The sequence below is a fragment of the Rutidosis leptorrhynchoides genome, chromosome 3 (assembly GCF_046630445.1).
Source record: "Rutidosis leptorrhynchoides isolate AG116_Rl617_1_P2 chromosome 3, CSIRO_AGI_Rlap_v1, whole genome shotgun sequence".
Taxonomy (NCBI): domain Eukaryota; kingdom Viridiplantae; phylum Streptophyta; class Magnoliopsida; order Asterales; family Asteraceae; genus Rutidosis; species Rutidosis leptorrhynchoides.
This window is the reverse complement of record NC_092335.1, coordinates 10,835,740-10,851,090: the sequence shown is the minus strand read 5'-3', so window position 1 is coordinate 10,851,090 and position 15,351 is coordinate 10,835,740. Positions and strand designations below refer to the sequence as shown.

Genomic DNA, 15,351 nt, shown 5'->3' with positions numbered 1-15,351 from the left:
GAGTGGTTATGTCATAAAGATCGTAGGAGTCAATCAAACGTTGAGTCTAAATAACATGTATCATTATAGATCGTCTATTCTTTTTTTTTTTTATTAAATTCCGGTTATGTTAAAAAATAATATAAAAAATAGACCTATTATATAATTTTATAAATATCCATCTTTTGCTTCATGATGTCTTATATTATGTTTTATAAATAGTGATTATTTTAATGTATGAAGTTTTTAATAGTGTTGTCAGGAAAAAAAAAAAATAGAGTAGATGCATAAATATGTTGTATATTTAAATAATCATCATTAAAAAGTCAATATTAATCGTTCTACTCAATATATTTATGTAAGTCGACTACAACTTTACGGATATAACAAAATTATGTTGATACCTAATGTATGCTCAAAATTAATCGTTGGATCACGGACGTGCCACTAAAGACAAAGTTCAGCAGACTGTTTCGTTTGGAAGCTGATCACGGGGTCAGAGTCTGCGAAAGATTGGGATCGAGTGATGCACAAGGCGATAATTGCTGGAACTGGATTAGATCTCCAACCGGTAGATCTCATGATGAGTATGTAGCCTTATGCATTCTATTATCTTCGGTGAGCATCGATTCGAGCAAAAAGGATAAGTGGAGTTGGGGTCTGGATTCCTCTAAGGGTAATTTCGAAACTAAAACCTTATCTTTAGCGTTGGATTTGAAACTACTCTCACGTGGAGCAAATCGATTGGAAACGTTGCGGAATAATCTAATACCCAAAAAAGTCGAAGTTTTCATATGGCGGGCAAGGAAAAAACGATTACCCGTTTTGATGGAGCTTGACAAGCGGGGCATCGACTTACATTCGGTTAGATGTCCCGTTTGTGATGATGACATCGAAACGGTCGATCACTCTCTCATCTTTTGCAAGTGCTCGTTTGATATTTGGACAAAAGTATTCGATTGGTGGGGTATTAATGGCGTGAATAATCTAAGCATTGGCGAAATATTCGAAGAATTCTCAAGTGGGTTATCTAATTTGGGTAAAAAAATTTGGCAAGCGATTAGGTGGACGTGCGGTTACCTTATTTGGAAGAATCGGAACCAAAGAGTTTTTAAAAGCAAGTGTTGGACTCCAGCGGTTGCATTTTGTGATATCCAAATTACTAGCTTTGATTGGGTCGCGAAGAGATGCAAGTCGAAGAGTATAGATTGACATAATTGGTTACATAATCCTCATGTTTTCTTTTTCATCTGAGTGGCTTCTTGTTAGGTTACTAGCTTAGCATCCTTTCTTGTAGCCTTGTGTGTAATTTTCGATTGCGAACTCGTGTGCTGCTATGCAGTTTATGTAATATTCGTACAGAATAGTAATAAAAGTTCTTCTGCCTTTCAAAAAAAAAAAAAAATTGCTCAAGATTACACAGATAGGCTTAAGTTTTTTTGACGGGGACAACCTGATGTTTGCATATGTTACCCGGTTGGTACATAACTCTGACGGCCGTTAGTCAAGCTTCGTTATGTGCTCCCTTCATGGCTTCATCTTTATCTTTTTCTCTTTCTTCTGTTTTCACCCACCTTCATCTTCCTTATATTGATCTTCTCACCAACACACCTTAAATCTCACCAAGAACAACCACCACATGTAAGGTTAATACGTCATTTAACTGAGCTTGATTAACGGTCGTTTGAGTTAGGTACCATAGCATAACATATACAAACATCAAGGTCATTCGCGTAAGAAAAAACTTTAGGCATATATGTGAAATGTTGAGCAAATATTAGATACCAACTGCATAATAGAATGGATGAAAAACTAAACTAACGGTAGGGCCAAATCATGCAATATTTTAAATGTGTGGGCTTCATACACATATCTCCAATTGCTTATGATCAAAATCTCATTAAGATTAATCAATCAAATTGAACAAACATTTTGAAACTTTATTCCACTAATATAGGTTCCTTAATCACAATTGGATTATAAGTTTGTGATTAAAATTGTGTTTATTAAAACATAACAATTAAGTTTCATTCATGGGTTGTGTATGTAAATTTGTGGTCTTTGCATAAATTCTGCATCATTTTTATTGCTGTATTATGTGTACTGTTTTTGAAGTTTTTATAATATGATTGTTTATTATTTATTTATTTTTTTAAAAGAAAATACAACAAAAGATGTAAAATGTGATTATAATTAACAGTTCCAAAAGAAAATATACGGACTTGTATGGAAAATTTAAATTTTTTGAAGGTACTGGAGTGGAGTATAGCCATTAAAAAATAGGCCAGTTCCTTCATAGTGTCGATGAACAAACACGCGCAAAGCGTCAAATTCAACGCACAGATGAACCATCTAGGTTTTTAGGTTCTCCATACTGTCTTTACGCTCTTCCAATTCGTATTTTTATACATACATTCCCTTGTAAATTTTGTTTACAGTAACAAATTTCTTGTTGATTTTGACTTTTTTTTTGGTCAACTGATTTTGTTTTCTCCGCAGTGAAGTTTTGATGGAAGAATCACAAGAGGTACCGGATCCCGTTGAACGTGATGGTAATATTACGTATTCAACATCCGGTTACCGTTATTCATCAGTTGATGGGCGGCGGAAAAGGTATAATTTCTTTTATTTATTATGATTTTGGTTTTGTACTGTAAACCTAGCACTGTAGTATTTTCAATCAATGAAAACTTATACTGATTTTAAGTTCTGTATGTTATTAAGTTTATTGTATGCAAATAATGCAATAGACATAGTCAATAACTCGAATTTTATATATAGTGGTAGAATGTAGTTGATTTATTCAGATAAATCTAGTTATGGTTTGTATGTGTGTATATAAGTGAATGTAAATGCAAGATTTACAGTAGAAGATTGACGTTTATTACGAAGTTTCACTTTTGGTGAGTACTGATGTTTTAGTGAAACTACAATTTTCTTTTTGATTCATAGCGGCTGATGTTTTGTTGTGGAAGAGGCAACACATTTCGTTCGGAATTATTATTGTTGCAACTTTTGCGTGGCTAATATTCGAGCGATCAGGATTATCGTTGTTAACAATTTGTTCTAACACTCTTCTGTTCTTGATCGTATTGCAATTTCTACATGTCAATTATGCTTCCTTAAGGGATAAGTATGTGTTATTTAGCCTTTATATGTTTTTCTTTAAATTCGATAATTTTTTTTCCAGGAATGTGTTAATTTTGGACAGACAGATACATACATTGTCGGAGCTGATATTGTCAGAGGAAATGGTCAATTATGCTGCTGCATCTTTTCGTATCAAGGTGAACTATATCTTACTTGTGGGGCATCATCTCACACTTGGAAAGGACTTCAGGTTCTTTTTCATGGTTAGTGATTATAACTCTACACCCTTTAACGAACTTGCTATGCTTTATGGTATTTATATTGTGCCAGTAATCGATTAAAAGCATTAGTTTGTAATTTGTAGCCATACTTTTATATCACTAAACTTTGGTACTCCTTGGTTATATTACTTAAGAGACCCTTACCAGCTACCAAAAGTCTAAAACCTACTTAGGAGTTGTTTACATTTGTGTTCTTGTAAAAATAATAATTTGATATTAGAAGATCGGATATAGGAAAAGTGATTTTGTAAGATGGTCCTTGGTTTTCTTTCTGCTGTTAGATACTTAGATGTTGTATAATCGGGTAGTCAGATATTTGAATGGTTGGTAAATCTGATTATTCGAATTTCTAGGAGCTAATAAATAAAATGATATAGATTAACAATGTCGGTCTGAAAACACAAATCCGACCACCGGATACTCTTGTGATTTGACTTTTGCTTATTGGCTTACTAAACGTGCAGGTAGTGGGATTTCTGTGGCTGTTATCTGTCCTCGGCAATAAAATCTCTTTCTTCACACTCGCTTATATAGGTATGAACATTGATCTCAATGGCATAACCTGATTTTACTGTTGATGTGTATCCTAAATAAGTTAATAATGTGTATGGTCTTACATAAAGGAAAAAAAAAAAGCTAGAATTTTAGAATATAAAGGTGTATCTTCATGGTGTTTGAAGAGGTTGGAAAGGGTTGAACCCTTTTAAGAATCCTATCATCACGGGTTTCAAACTTCGGCTTAAGCAAGAATAAAGAGTAATGTGATACACCCCTTAATGGACACTTGACAAAAATCCTTACATTTATTAAAGTCAATGCGTTTTACTCATTTCACAGATGCCTATTAGGAGGATATAACATTACTCGTTCTTGAAATGAAAGGAGTAAAAAAAATTTTGCAGTTTAGCTACCCTCTACTATGTTATTTCTATTCTGTTAGTATAAGCTTCCTTGTGCCTTGTTGGTCGTGACTATTATTGTTTTTCTTATTAAAACTATCAGGTACTTCAATTTTACTGATTAGCTTCAATGTTCACTCATCCATCAGTTGCTGCCATATAGTTTTTAGATCAATCATCCGCTAATATTCCCTCCAAATTATACGTTTATCTCTGTATACCGAGTATCTTTTTTAGCACCGATGAATTTTCTTGAAAAAAATAAATTTGTAACAATAACAACAATACCCAGTCCTGTCAAAAGTGGATGTAGACAATTCTTTGAAGATTAGAAGCTATATTTAGTGGAAAATGTTAATTTAGTTTATACTTAATTCTTTGTTATCCAGTATGCCATAGTTAGTCTTGATGTGTCCCACAATTTCTCTGCGTATGCTATTCCGAAATTATAATACTACAGAAGCAACTACTATAAGAAAATGTGGGATCTTAATTTTTCCTTATGTATTTTGCAATTAAAATATGATGTCAGGAATGATTATCTTGGTGACCCTACCTGCGTTCTACAATAGATATGAAGAACAAGTTGATCGATGTGCTGGTACAATCCATAGAAGCTTTCGAGACATTACAATTTAGTGAATGTGAATGTTATGAATAGGCTCCCTCGCAATGTACCTAAGGACAAAAATATGTAACTGTACTTACAGCCCAAATTGGTTATGCAATCACCATATATTCATTGGCTGCGCTTTGCCTTTTTTTTCAGCGAGTGTAAGCTTTAAATTGCGTTCTTTGTATATTTCAAATATCGTGCTTGCATGAAATGAGATAAAAAAAAAAAAATATTGAAAAATGTTAACTCCGTATTTTTGTTTATGTGATTATTTGGTCTTCGATTAAAAAAAGAAAGAAAAAAAAACATATAGAAGATCCTATCGCTGGGTAATTTAGGAGTAATCATGGATTTAGCCATTTGTAAGTCAAGTTTCTGTAAAATGACTAATGGTAGTTTTTGAGCCGTATTGAACCGTATACAGTTTTCTAATTTCTTTTTGTTCCTTAATGCTTGAAGTTCAATAACGACCAAAGCAAATTTCAGAAAGTTTGACCCAATTGAGCTTATAATTTGACCCAATAAATGGATTGATCTGTTCAAGGTGGGGTTATATTGGAATAGAGATGACTAATGGACGGATTTGTTAAAATTCATTTCAGGTTCATTGAGCTAATTTAATTTTGGGTTGAATTGACCACCCAATTTTCCTCATTTTCTCATAATGGATAAGTTGACCCATAACCGTTCTGGGTTGTTCCTACTAATGGGCTGATGACCCTTTGTGTAATATTGATTTATTAGTCATTCCAAAATGACTAGATTCTAGAAAGGTCTTCAACATGTCACATATGCATGGTATATGCGTTTATGTGCATATTATGTCTCTTATTTTTGTACAAGTAAATCATACATTGTATCGACAACAGGTTGGGTTACGAGTTGCAACACGTCCTAATGCGTTAAGCATAATAACTGTTGCATTTAATTGTAACAATAAAGTTATTTCATTCAACGTATTAATAAGATTGCTAATCTTTTATGATACCTATTATTGAATATTGGATATATATTGTCATGATTTTTTTATGTAAAACAACTAGCAGGATTCAATTATGCAGTTACTTTATGATAGTGCATAATGGAAAAAGGTTAATGAGTGATGTGTTTAAAGCATGAAATCCATTTGAGGCTTTCAACATCTCACGTGTTGCAGGTTTGTGGTTGAAATTTACCACATCTATCTAATCATATCTTCTTTTACATCCATGCAACTTCTCACGTGATGTGTGGTGAACCAACCGTGCACCTACACATATTTCTAATCATCATCATTGTTTTTAAAACCATAATTCCAACATCTTTTAAAAATTTTAATGTAAAATAATCATCTTAAGCAAAAGGAATTGTGCTTACGAAATCAAGAAGAAAGATAATATAAAATTCATATTTAGGGTGCTCCCAATGGTACGCCCAGGAGCCTGTCCAAGCTTTAGTCCACGAGGACACCGTTGGCACCACTTAGTCCAGCCTTTAGTCCAGGGTGTCGCCCAGCTCCCTCGTTCTCCTGCTCGTCCATTTCAATCATATTGCTGGACGGATGGACGGGAATATATTACTTGTACCATTAACATTAAAGCTTGTAACATCTTTAATTAAATAATTTAAGTGGGTCCAATTTATTTGAGGAGGTATGTAATTGGTGGGAGTGTTTAATCCTAGGTTTAGTCCTGTAAAGGAAGTGAGATGGAAGTGATGATGTGGCGCTGAATGGTTGGCTAGTCCTGGAAGAAGTTTTGTCTTGATTGGGAGCACTCTAATCGTGTGCAATTAACAGCAACTTTAGATTTGATGATTGATTGTATGGAGAATTGAGAACCCGATAACTAATTGGAGAGCATGATAATGCTAGAATTGGGGGAGTATTTTTGTTGACTTTGACTACTTCAGTCATAATGTCGGATTCTAAGAAAGTCAAAATCAAGCGTCTGCTTGCGTGATTTTTACGACGATGTTCATTCAATAAACTACCAAAAAGTTGTACGAGTAATAAAATACGTTTCACGTAATATATCAAGTCTCATAATAACTAATTATTACAGTACTAATCAAAAATATAATAACAAACGAGACATGTCACCTTATGTTCCCTACAGTTTTTGCTACAGAAATAATATTAAATATGGTTGTTCTTCTTACGAACCAAACTTTATAACAAGTCATATCAAATATTGAAGACGGGAAATTAAGAAAACAATTATGGAAATTGAAAATGATTGAATTTTAGGTATAACCAACGCCGTATATACACAATAATGTGCACATGGCTTGTTACGTTTCATTTATTATAATGGTAATTGTAATTGTAATTGTAATCACTCATTTTTCTAATTGAGAAAATAAATTTAAATTATTTACATACCAACTATCCTACTATCACTAACTAACCTACCAACTGCTACTTTGCATTAACTAACTAGTCTATACTTTTTACATTTATGTTTATGATTATGATTATTCATTACAAGACATGTTACGAGTTTTATTTTTTAAAACCATAGCTAACTTATTAATTACGAAGTATGTTACAATCACAAAAATTGGTTACAATAACATAAATAAAAACAGAACAAAGAGCGAGTGGGCTACTAGCAAACGAGTTTTCAATTTGCACTTTAATAGATATAATAAATAATAATGCGAAATTACAAATATTATGACAATACATATGAATATACCTTTAAATCCAAATAAGGCATATTTCCCTTTAACAGGGGCATAACGGTAATACACTAATCTTCAAATACAGTTCTAAGCGGGTGCTAAGTGTTTACTAGCTACCTCAGCAATAGAGCTACAGTGCTCTCAACCACACCCCAAACTTCACGATAAAAAAACATATACAAATTTCTATTAAAATTTGGGTAATTTTTTAGCCTTAAATTTCAATTCTACCCTTTTTTGTTTTAAACGAACAAAAATTAAAATTGTCCTCCTTGAAACGTCTGACCAAATTGCCAATTAGATGGTGCCACGTCATAGCTAGTAATAGTTCGTCCATCGCTAGTTGTAACTTGAAACGAAAGGCTTTGCCCGTTTAAGTAAGAGTTGCTTTGCCAGTTTTGGCCCCAATTTCGTGACATGGGTTGCCACCCGGTTCTCGACCCTTTGATCGAAACCGAGTGGACATCCCCTGCACCTCCGACGTTGCTGATCAAAACCAAGTTAAAATACGAATGGCCATTTATTGTAAACCTCACTCCTCCTTTCTTTCTACAAGGCACCCTACATAAAAAATGTACAAATTAATTAAAATCACACGTTAAAATGTTATGATATCACATACTTTTAAATATAACATTAAAGTAATAAAAATGTTGTACATTACCTTTGAAAGGAAACGGGTACGATTCCTGCTCGGTATTGTGCAATTTGTAGAAATGCGGGTTCAGCCAAATCAAAATGTTGGAGAGGCGGGTTGCACCATCCGCCATCATCGTTAGACTGGCTAGGGTTTGGTGGACAAAAATTAGTCGCGGTCACAATTATGGAACCGGGCAAACACCATTTAGGGTCATCGTTGCATCTCATTTCGTAACATGACCCACAACTTAACCCATTGTTAAAAAGAGCAGTACTTAATGCAGCAGTATTTGTACCATAACCTTGGCTATACAAATTTCCATATCCACATGCACCACCTAATAAAACAAATAGTAAAAAACAATGAGTCATGTACAACATTTTAATTTATTTACGAGTAGTTACAAAAGGTTTGTTATTTTACGTACCCATAGTTCCCGAGGCGTCACCGCCGCCATAAAAGGTGGCATGGGCATTTTCCCAACCTCCATAGACAAGATTGAAGGAGAATAGGAGTAGAGAAATAATGGTGAGTGTTGAAGGTGCCATTGAAATATATTGAAAGATTTAGTGAAGAAAGAAATGTGTTTGTAGTTTAATTGGTACAATATGGAGGGAATGGAACCAACTAACTTATATAGGGAAGTTAAGATTAGAAGGGGGCAAAAGGGTGGGGACCATTTTACCACTAGAAAATGACAATTTTAGCATATGTTGAAGCTACTATATCTTCAATACTCACTCGAATAAACAAATGTAAGTACAACTCTTGCTTTTTAAGATTGAATTATTTTAATAATAATCTAATTATAAAGAAGTAAATAAAATTTTTAAACAGTGGGTAGAGTGTTGATTAACTAATTAACTATTAAAACGGTATTGGAGATGTTATTTAAGTTTTGATAAACTAGATGAATATATTAATATATGGTTGGGTTAAATAAAATTTGATGATTTAGGTTGCATTGGGGAAGGAGTATTTAATATTTTTATTTATGACTTTTGTAAGAGATGAAACATGCGGTTGTTCCAATTGAACTACCAAATTGATAACCCCACCAGCACATGCAATTCTTCAACCGTTTCTTTCATTTCTGCATTTCTGATTCCTCTCGACAGTTTCATTTTGGGAAAGTTTGAACATGATTAAACTTTTATTAAATTCTTATTATTGTGTGTATTCAACTTTCAAATTTTCTATTATATACATCCAATTCATTTAATTGTTTTATTACATGTATTAAGTAAGTTGTAAAGAATGTATCTATTGAAATGATATGTTTAACATGGATGGATTTTGAGTCGTGCAAAGTGTGCAAGCGAACAGGGTTCACAGTTTCAAGGGGCCCAAAAATATAACGCAAAGTTATATTATACGGTTCATTTATTTATAAGGTTTTAAAAAAATTACATATTTTACAGCATCGCTGAATTTATTCTTATATATATTAAAAAAATTTGTATACAAAGGGCCTCGGTTTGCTTATTGAATAGGGCCTTAAAATTAACAAGACGACCGTGATGTTTAATCAATCTAAACATTTTAATCCTTTGTTTAATTTTTAATTTATGAGTTAAGTATATTGCAGGGTTCTAACGGGCATTTGTTGAAAGTTTAAGTTTGATAGCTAAAGTGTTAAAGATGGAACTTTGGTGTTGGACCTGTAAAGTACATATAAGTTACTTGAAGGACCTAGTTCCAATTATAATTTATTACTCGTATATATATAATTTATATTTCTCATTATTTTTATCAATTCATTACCATCATCTGTATCGTAGTCATCTCTTTCATTCATTCGATTGTTTCTGTTGTTATAGTGAAGTTCTTCATGTGACTGGAAGTTTTACCTCATGTGATTGGAGAATTTATAGTGCTTGTTTGTTCAGTATCTGGTTAATATGTTAAAAAAGTTCGTGGGTGATCCCTAGACTTAACGTCCGTTAAATTTTTCCGTTAAGTCTTATCTCATCCTACGACTTACCTCCATTGTTTAATATCCCTTCCACATACCTCCATTATTCTTGAAATTCGAGTTCTTTCAAACTAACAAAACTATCAATCAAGGTTGGAGAACTCGGATCTCGGGGAGATCTCGTTTGGACTTTTTTAAGGAGATCTCGGCATCTCGGAATAATCTCGGGGAGATCTCGGACGTTGACTTACATTGACTTTATAATTTTTTTAATAAAAATATATATAAAAACATAAATATATGTATATTTATATACGTTTTTCCGAGATTTTACAAAAATATCCGAGAAATGAGAGAGAAAATCTTAGAAATTACGAATTTTACAAGAAAATCATACAGATTAGCAAGAAAATCCAAAAAATCGTGGTTTTGACGAAGTTTGAACCCGTTGACCGAGGAATCTCGGGAGATGAACATCTCGTCTCGGTTGCCTTCTAAAAACGAGATCTCGGGGGAGATCTCGGGGAGATCTCGGGGAGATCTCGGGAGATTTACAACACTGCTATCAATACATAAAATGCCATTAAAAATCCCATGTGATTTAAAAGCCAACATTTTCAATTCATAAACACAAGTAAATTTAAAGTAAAAATTTTAAATCAAAAACTTAAACATAGGCAAATTTAAAGTAAAAACCCTTGCATCATATTGAAATTCAATAACTTAAAATCAAACAAATATCAAAATTATACAACAATAAATCAAATATACCACCACCAACGCCACTGACTTAAAACAAACCCGAACTGGGTTTCTATATCGATTTCGTCCAGCAACAATTAATCGAATTCGTTCAAGAAAAATAATCGATGGTCATGTTTTTGAATGCCATCCCCCTTCGGTGATGTTCAAGAGCTATTCCGACTAATGGATCTGAACAACGATTTAAACAAGGAGCGCAGGTGTTGGTGGGAGACAAAATCGCAGGTGAGCAACGGATCTCAGATTTCTCTTTCGTTCAAGAAAAATTGCAAATCAATCTCAAGTCTAATCCGACCGGAGACAAAACTGCAGGTGGTGGTCAGAAACAAAATCACCAAAGATGGTAGTTACGGGTTATGGCGGCGAATTGGGTTTTTCGACTGGTGGTGGTGGTAGATCTCGATTCGTTGATGAAGATGAGCTAAGTTTGGTTCTTTCGATAGGTTTAAGGAAACCTGGATCTGGGCTAAATCCATGATAATGTAGAAAACCTTGATTTGTAGATCCGAGCTAAAGCTTCAAGCATATGGTTTAACAAACAGGTTTTTGTTTTAGTAGTTATTTAAATGTGGAATAACATAATGGAAATGAAAGAAACTATTTGAATGATATTTGAGTTTTAAATCTAATTTGATGAAGAAATAATTAGGGTTCATGATTTTGGATGATGAAGATGAATGTGGATTGTTGGTTGAATGTTGGATAATAAACTAAACGACAAACTTAAGTATGATAATTAACCATAGAATATGTTTTGATGATGACACATACATATGCATAAGTGATGACTGACATCTTAACATAAAACACGCAAGGTCACTAATCCATACTTTATCTTGCAAACGACCAAGTCAAACATAGGTTAAAGAATGAAATTAAAAGTTCAGCTAAACACACGGTCGAGGTACGGTCGACCGCATAGCCAACCGTGAAACCCCAAACTAAATTGCAAGGCAGTTTTATGAAAACAAGTTGCACGGTCGCCACCACGGTCAACCGCAGTGCGACCGCAGTTTTCTCTGTTACCGATTTTGACCAAATAAAGTTTGACTAGTTCCCGACATCTATAATTCATGAAACATTTCTCAACATGCTTAGAATAGATGCTCTCTCCATACTCAATTGAGTTTTGGTCATAAAAACACTAATTGTGGTTAATTACGCCTAATGACATCTTAATGACAAATTAACCAAAATTAGGCATAACACATAAGTGTTAATGAACAACTTGTGATCTTAATTCTTATCTAGATATCCTTAGTATGATCATCAAGTACCAACACACTTAAGCCAATGTCACTAGAACAATAATTATTATTAGAAATGACTTAGTGATTAATTAAGGCTAAATGAGGAACAATGCTCTCAAGGTTAACTAGTAATGACTTGTAATCCTAAAATACACTTAGATTCATTTAGGATGGTCACCAAGTCCCAACTAGAAATTGCTCTTCCCTTGTGCATGTGTTGGACATTAATGTGTGCTTACACATTAATCAAGCAATATGTTATATTGCAATTAAACTTGTTAAAAGCTTGAATTATAAGTTGTGCAAGTATCTATATGATTGATCCTAGAATAACTATCTCTTGCTATGTGTGAGTATTACTTGCTACTTGACAATATGCTTAATACTCATAAACTTGTCAACTTGATTAATATGTTTGCTATGTGCTCACTAGTTAGGATTCAGGTAACTAACCTACTCCAATAGATTAAGTGTAAAATGGTTCACAATGAAAGTATAGTCAATTGTCTATCTGGTCTAGTCTAAGTAACTAAGGGTGATTGCTTATGACTTAACTTTGATATCTCTACATACTTCATGATTATCTTATAGATACATTATTCAATTAATCTTTAACTAAACTCAAAAAGAACATGACTTGTGATTAATTGAAACTAAGAAGTTAATGACATAGTGACTAGTCTTTAGAATTGAACCAAAGGCATTAATGTGACTAACTAAGTCTTGACCAAACTGAGATTTCCCAAAATATCAATCAAGACACTTCTCCAAGAATGTTGGGTTTGCCACTTTTGGAATGTTAAGTCACTTTCATGTAATAAGACCAAATCTCACACACTTAATGCATATAGTACTTGTGTAACAACCCAACCCGTTATCCAACCTAAATACGCAGCAATAATTTTTTTTTAAACAGACAGGTACGCCGAGCGCACCACACCCAGTGCGCGGCGCGCACAGGGGCCTAGGCCAGTTTTGATCAAATTATTCATTTTACGCGAAAAGATCAACCACTTCCCGACACTTTTAGACTAAATGCTTTTAACAACATATTACAATAAGTAAAACTAACACGTTTTGATAATAAACAAGTTTTACGACACTGGACCCACATCGGCCCGTTTTACGAATTAAGTCCGAGATACAATTTTCGACCACAAGTTTTAAACACAAAACAAAGACCGAGCATGGCGATTGGGGATACGCTACCCAATCCTAATCAAATCCAAAAGCGCCATCTTCTAAAACAACCTACGCGAGTCCACTAATTCCCAGGCTTACCCGAGCCACCGCCTCCAATGCAAATCTATAAAAATGTAAACAACGAGAGGGTAAGCTAACGCTTAGTGAATGCAATAATTATACATATACATATATAATATACCTACTTGCATACACATACACAAATACCTCATACACGCTAACTCTAAACCCTTCAAGATCACAAGCTAGCACAACGATAACATATGTATAACTCGAATAATATAATATGTTACACTACAACACATGACCATGGTTAACCAATAACACAAGGGAATGGTACTTCGAATTTCTCACCGGTGTTCATAACAACCGTTAGTGTACAACGAAATATATCACTAACCCCTAGGCTATTCGGACAACGAAATATCCGTTCAAAGCAATCATTAGTGTACAACGAAATATATCACTAACTCTTGGTCGGTTTGGACAACGAAATGTCCATCGTTAGTGTACAACGAAATATATCACTAACTCTCGGTTTGGACAACGAAATATCCATCGTTAGTGTACAACGAAATATATCACTAACTCTTGGTGGTATAGACAACATATACCCGACCCCTCACCCGCCCTACAAATAGATACATTATATACACACATGTATAATCATTCCACTCACCTTGCCGTCTTGATGAATGCTACCGAATAATCTGCAACTCGCCGATGGAATGTACCTATTCCATTATCACAATACAAACAACACACTTAGAGTGGATTTACAAACCAACTCAATTCGACACTTAGTGCAAATTCGACCAATTGCACTTACAAACGCAAAACGCTCCCAAACTAACCAATAATCACTAACACAAGTGAAAATGGTCTTAATATGCCAATTTAACCCAATCTTAAGTGTTAAACACTTATCATTCTCAAAATCATCCAAAACCCTAATTTTGACTCATTTCAAAATTAGTCTTTCAAATACACTATAATGGGTTCCAATACTTCCATAATCACTAAACCTAGTGATTAAACCCAATTACAAGTCCTAATCAAGGCCAATTTGTTCACCAACCCAAAACCCACCAACAACAACCAATAACCCGATTACTAGCATCAATAAACTCACTTCAAGAGTTTAAATGGGTTTCTCAACAATTTAAGTTCAAACCCTAACTTGAATATCAAAATCAAACAATGAAATTCGGAGTTAGAACTTACCACAACAACCAAAACGTAGCTAGGAACGAGGTGAACAACTTTAACACTCAAGCTTTTGATCAAACCAAGCTTCTTCTTCTCCAAAACCCAAACTCTCTCTCTAGAACTCTCCCTCTCTCTCTAGATAGTTGAGAATGTTTGTGGATGTGAAATATGATCCAAAACTGAATCCAAACCAGCTGATATGGTCTCAAATCCGGCCTCAAGTGAAAAGACCAAGATGCCCCTCATTTAAATCAAATTGGAAAAAGACATAATTCTGTCGCTGGCATAGTGCGCGGCGCGCTCACCTAATGGTGCGCGGCGTGCACAACAGTCTGAGCAGATTCTGATCTTTTAATTTTACACTACGCTTCACCCACAATACGTACATCATTTATACTCTAAGTACAATAAATATTTGGGTGTTACAACTCTCCCCCACTTAGAATCGATCACGTCCTCGTGATCCCCGTCACTTAACCACCCGGAACCGCACTCTATGGTCCTCAACAAACATTACAATCCGATTTCCACCCCATTACACATTAACTCGAAGATTAATCCAATAACTAAATACACACTTGCACGCATTCCAAAACGTGCAATACACACAACATCCGAAGTCTATAAGATCACTTAGAATACGCGAAATCGTCACGTATTCTTCCAACTCCTCTAGGCAATCCTTCTCTAAGAGTCACCATTAACAACCAAATTGTCACTCGCAATTTATTAAAGTCCACAATTCCGAGCACAAAAACTTGCTCAATCCCTTATATCGGGAAAAACTCAACCGATCTCGTACCGAGATATCAATCCCTTAGCGTACCCTTACCAAGTACAATG

The 15,351-nt window shown here is 34.3% G+C and overlaps 3 protein-coding genes across 4 annotated transcripts; 2 read left to right on the top strand and 1 right to left on the bottom strand.

Moving 5' to 3' along the window:
* Positions 1-390: 390 nt before the first annotated feature.
* Positions 391-1,191, top strand: LOC139899671 (uncharacterized). Its single transcript, XM_071882519.1, has one exon. It carries the CDS (start codon positions 391-393, stop codon positions 1,189-1,191), a length of 801 nt encoding a protein of 266 aa, XP_071738620.1.
* Positions 1,192-2,528: 1,337 nt separating this feature from the next.
* Positions 2,529-4,946, top strand: LOC139895730 (reticulon-like protein B16). Of its 2 annotated transcripts, XM_071878267.1 has the most exons (5): positions 2,529-2,592; positions 2,932-3,112; positions 3,191-3,332; positions 3,815-3,884; positions 4,782-4,946. In XM_071878267.1, exons 1-5 carry the CDS (start codon positions 2,529-2,531, stop codon positions 4,886-4,888), a joined length of 564 nt encoding a protein of 187 aa, XP_071734368.1. In that variant the 3' UTR covers positions 4,889-4,946. The 2 variants fall into 2 exon arrangements, 1 of the variants encoding a protein (XP_071734368.1); XR_011775994.1 differs by lacking the exons at positions 2,529-2,592; positions 2,932-3,112; positions 3,815-3,884 and having other exon boundaries at positions 3,197-3,332; positions 4,782-4,842.
* Positions 4,947-7,502: 2,556 nt separating this feature from the next.
* Positions 7,503-8,719, bottom strand: LOC139899582 (expansin-A8-like). The gene is made up of 3 exons (XM_071882397.1): positions 8,597-8,719; positions 8,194-8,506; positions 7,503-8,090 (listed from the first exon to the last, which is right to left on the bottom strand). The coding sequence occupies exons 1-3, from the start codon at positions 8,715-8,717 to the stop codon at positions 7,787-7,789; spliced, it is 738 nt and encodes a 245-aa protein (XP_071738498.1). The 5' UTR covers positions 8,718-8,719; the 3' UTR covers positions 7,503-7,786.
* Between the last annotated feature and the right edge of the window lie 6,632 nt (positions 8,720-15,351).

Coding starts and splice junctions, on each gene's coding strand:
- LOC139899671 (XM_071882519.1), top strand. CDS start 391: ATGCTCAAAATTAATCGTTGGATCACGGACGTGCCACTAAAGACAAAG.
- LOC139899582 (XM_071882397.1), bottom strand. CDS start 8,717: ATGGCACCTTCAACACTCACCATTATTTCTCTACTCCTATTCTCCTTC. Junction 8,507..8,596: donor TGACGCCTCGGGAACTATGG/GTACGTAAAATA, acceptor TTGTTTTATTAG/GTGGTGCATGTGGATATGGA. Junction 8,091..8,193: donor GTACCCGTTTCCTTTCAAAG/GTAATGTACAAC, acceptor TTTTTTATGTAG/GGTGCCTTGTAGAAAGAAAG.
- LOC139895730 (XM_071878267.1), top strand. CDS start 2,529: ATGGTAATATTACGTATTCAACATCCGGTTACCGTTATTCATCAGTTG. Junction 3,113..3,190: donor TATGCTTCCTTAAGGGATAA/GTATGTGTTATT, acceptor AATTTTGGACAG/ACAGATACATACATTGTCGG. Junction 3,885..4,781: donor CTTCACACTCGCTTATATAG/GTATGAACATTG, acceptor ATATGATGTCAG/GAATGATTATCTTGGTGACC.